The 3,296-nt window shown below is 44.2% G+C and overlaps 1 protein-coding gene across 1 annotated transcript; it reads right to left on the minus strand.

The window, feature by feature from the left end:
* Positions 1–207: 207 nt before the first annotated feature.
* On the minus strand, positions 208–2,661 carry tmem81 (transmembrane protein 81). Its single transcript, XM_061058246.1, has 4 exons — positions 2,428–2,661; positions 2,182–2,327; positions 818–933; positions 208–676 (listed from the first exon to the last, which is right to left on the minus strand). The coding sequence occupies exons 1-4, from the start codon at positions 2,644–2,646 to the stop codon at positions 459–461; spliced, it is 699 nt and encodes a 232-aa protein (XP_060914229.1). The 5' UTR covers positions 2,647–2,661; the 3' UTR covers positions 208–458.
* Between the last annotated feature and the right edge of the window lie 635 nt (positions 2,662–3,296).

A 3,296-nucleotide genomic window follows, 5' to 3' on the forward strand; every position in this document is an offset into this window, starting at 1 on the left:
AACCTTTTTATGAAGCGACACTGACATCTGCTGGCAGAGCGTAAGATTACACCTCATGGACTTACTGAAACTGTGAGGCTCAGAGGTTGAATGTGTGTTAGGTTCAAAAATTACCCTCAGCACACCTGCTACTAAAAACATGAAAAATGAATCTCTGACAAAATCACATTCCTAAAAAAAAAATTTGTGTTACAGTCGTCCCTTTAATGGCACACATCCGAGCACTGAGCTTCAGCAGTCAGACGCCCTCCTCCTTCATGTCCGCTTCACGCTGTCCGCCCCAGCAGAGCAGCAGGATGAGCGCCATGAAGAGCGTCGCGCAGACACAGAACACCCGCTGCATGTTCAGACACGATACATGTGATGCATGGTTAGAGGGATCATTGCTTCTCACAACACATGAATGCAGCGTAATTAAATTGGTAACCAAAATTCTCCTAACTGCATTTCTTCATCTCTCAATCCCTCGTTTCCCCCGATCTAAAACGTACAAAGATAACATGAGTCCAGTAGTCCAGCTCTTCCATGGTCGGGTTATTCTGGTCTCCAGCAGACTCGTTCTGATCCAGATAGTTTACGTTCAGGTTGAGGACCCCGACGGGCAAAACCCGGATCCCCCAGTAGACCCTCTTTACCCTGCGGTAGGAGGCATCCCGCACGTCACAGCAGTAAGTTCCTGAAAATGACACAGGAGCAGCGTCGCATGCTGTTAGGACAGGCTGTCAAACCATGTATACAGTTCAGTGTGTGTGTGTGTGTGTGTGTGTGTGTGTGTGTGTGTGTGTGTGTGTGTGTGTGTGAGCACAGGTGTGTTAACCTGCGTCCTCCTCCCTAACAGGATCAAGAACCACTCGATCCAGCAGAGGAGCGTCCCAGCGAGCGAACAGGAAGTCATCGGAGCTGATGATTCCTCGAGCCAAACGCCAAGACACCCTGAGACATGGGATGAAAAAAATCTGTAACACTGAACACTGTCAGCAGCCATCTTTATTCCAGCCCTGCTGAGAACAGGCTGTTGTCTGTACCTTTAAATATGTAAATGAGCTGTGTCTGACCACGCCCCCTCTCTGGAAGGGCTTGGGTGTACTCGGTGCTTTCTCGCTCCATGTCCTATTGTTTACAGTGAGAAGGCAGACTCAGAGGGCAGAACAAACACCTAGCTGTGGGAGTGTCACCCACCTGGGGGAGGGGCTACTGCCCTTTGTGATGTCATGAAGGGAAAATCTCCAAACGGCCTGTTTGAGCACACATTTTCTGAAAAGTGGAGCAGGCTAAAGACGGAGAGGATCGACTTTTCACACCGTTGGGGGGGTTTGTAATAAAAAACTAGGGACACATATTAGTGTTAGAGAAACATGGTGAAGTGGATTTTGCAGAATATGTGACCTTTAAAAAACAGACCCCCCCCCCCCCCCCCCCCCCCATACAATTATGACCAAATAAGGAATCAGGAATGAGCTACAGAGACCAAAACCATTTTTTGTAGCAGGTTGTAAACGTCCTTATTTCTGCTGTGAAAATGGACACTTTAATATGTGTTCATGGGACTCTGCAGCCGGTCTCAAGTGGACACTCGAGGAACTGCAGGTTTTGCACTTCTGTCTGCGGCTTCACTTTTCAACACTGATGGTTACTGCTTTCATTGACCATGTAGATTTTTGTATGGTATCAAGACGCTCAAGCTTCTCATCAAGACATACCTTGGAAGTGACTCTGGTTTTCTTTGCTGTTTGTTGCACATTTTACATTATTTTTATAAGATAAGATAAGATAAGATAAGATATACTTTATTCATCCCAACAGGGAAATTTAGGTGTTCCAGCAGCCAGCATACATACAAACACACAACACAACACATATATACATACACATCCCACCCATACAAAAAAACATGAGCCCATAATACAGTTTGATATATGATATATGCAGCTCAGGCTAAAGTTTAAAAGTTTAAATGTCTTCTGTCCTTACTTAAAGGGGAGTCGTTATAAAGTGCAATTAAGAGATTGCACCAGAGAGTGAAAACTCCACCTGCACTTTGTTATACATTCAGCCTGTTTCGTCTTTCATGTCAAAATATCTTCATAAAATAAGAAAAGAAAAATTCTGCAGGGTATTTCTGAGGACTGTGACTAATTATATCAACATTTACATCTCTTAATTTCCCTCCTCCATCCTCACCTCCAGGAGAACCTCCCCACCGCCTCCATGACGTCTCCCACACAGTCGACCTCCACCCTCTCTCCTGAAGTCACAGTCATGGTCATGAGTCCACACTGCCACGACTCCTGACACCTCACCTTACGAACACGACACTTCTCCGACACCTGTGAATAATCCAGTTCACCATGAAGAGAACATTTTAATAAACTCTCAATGATTTCACTTCAAACATCGAACATGCCTTATTTTTTATTTTTTTTATACCTGTGCTCCGTCTCTTCTGCTCACATCCTCGTTCATGGCTGTCCGTCCATCTTTTAGCAGACACAGGGTTTGTGTTTTCACACCCAGCCCACAGGTGGCGCTGCAGGGGGAACTGTCCACAATCACCTCCAGAGGCAACTTCTCCGCCTCCTCCAGGTGAGCTGAGGTCAGAGGGTGCAGAGCGAGGAGGAGGAGGAGCCTGACAGTCCCAGGATGCATTTTGCTGATTGAAGGGAAATCTGCTGAAAACAAAAAGTGTGTTTTTATTTGTCAGTGACATAGAGAACATGTATTAACTTCTTTGTCAACAAATGTTGTTCAAATCATATACACTATCTTCATGTAGGCTTCATGAGAAATTGCTTTCTTGTTACTTGTTTGACCAAATTGAACAACTGAAATGAATCCGTCTGCTTACCTGCAGAGCAAATATGACGAGGATACTTTGAGTTTTAAGGTTCAGTTGAAGCTGCAGGAAAAATCAAATTAGACAAATTTTCTCATGACAATAACAACAAACCTCACCTGTTTAAGTTAGTTGTTTAAATGTATTTTTTATTGAATGTGTTGTCATGACAACGAGAGTCCCAAGCAGCAGGTTACAAATCAACAACAGATTCTTCTTTAACTCCACCAACTCAACTGGTTCCACTAACTAACTCAAACTAGACTGTTGCTAAGCAACCCAAACATTCTATTCAACTGTTGGTGTCCATGGTTACCACATGGTTACAACCGCAAGTGAGGAACTTCATCGTGACATTAGAGTCTGTTGTGAGATTGATGAATAAGGTCAAACTCAGTCAGCTGTAAATGTAAAATAAAAGTATCCAGAGCTCCTGGCTCTGAAGAGGAGGGATACATAGTGT

The sequence above is a fragment of the Labrus mixtus genome, chromosome 15 (assembly GCF_963584025.1).
Source record: "Labrus mixtus chromosome 15, fLabMix1.1, whole genome shotgun sequence".
Lineage (NCBI taxonomy): Eukaryota > Metazoa > Chordata > Actinopteri > Labriformes > Labridae > Labrus > Labrus mixtus.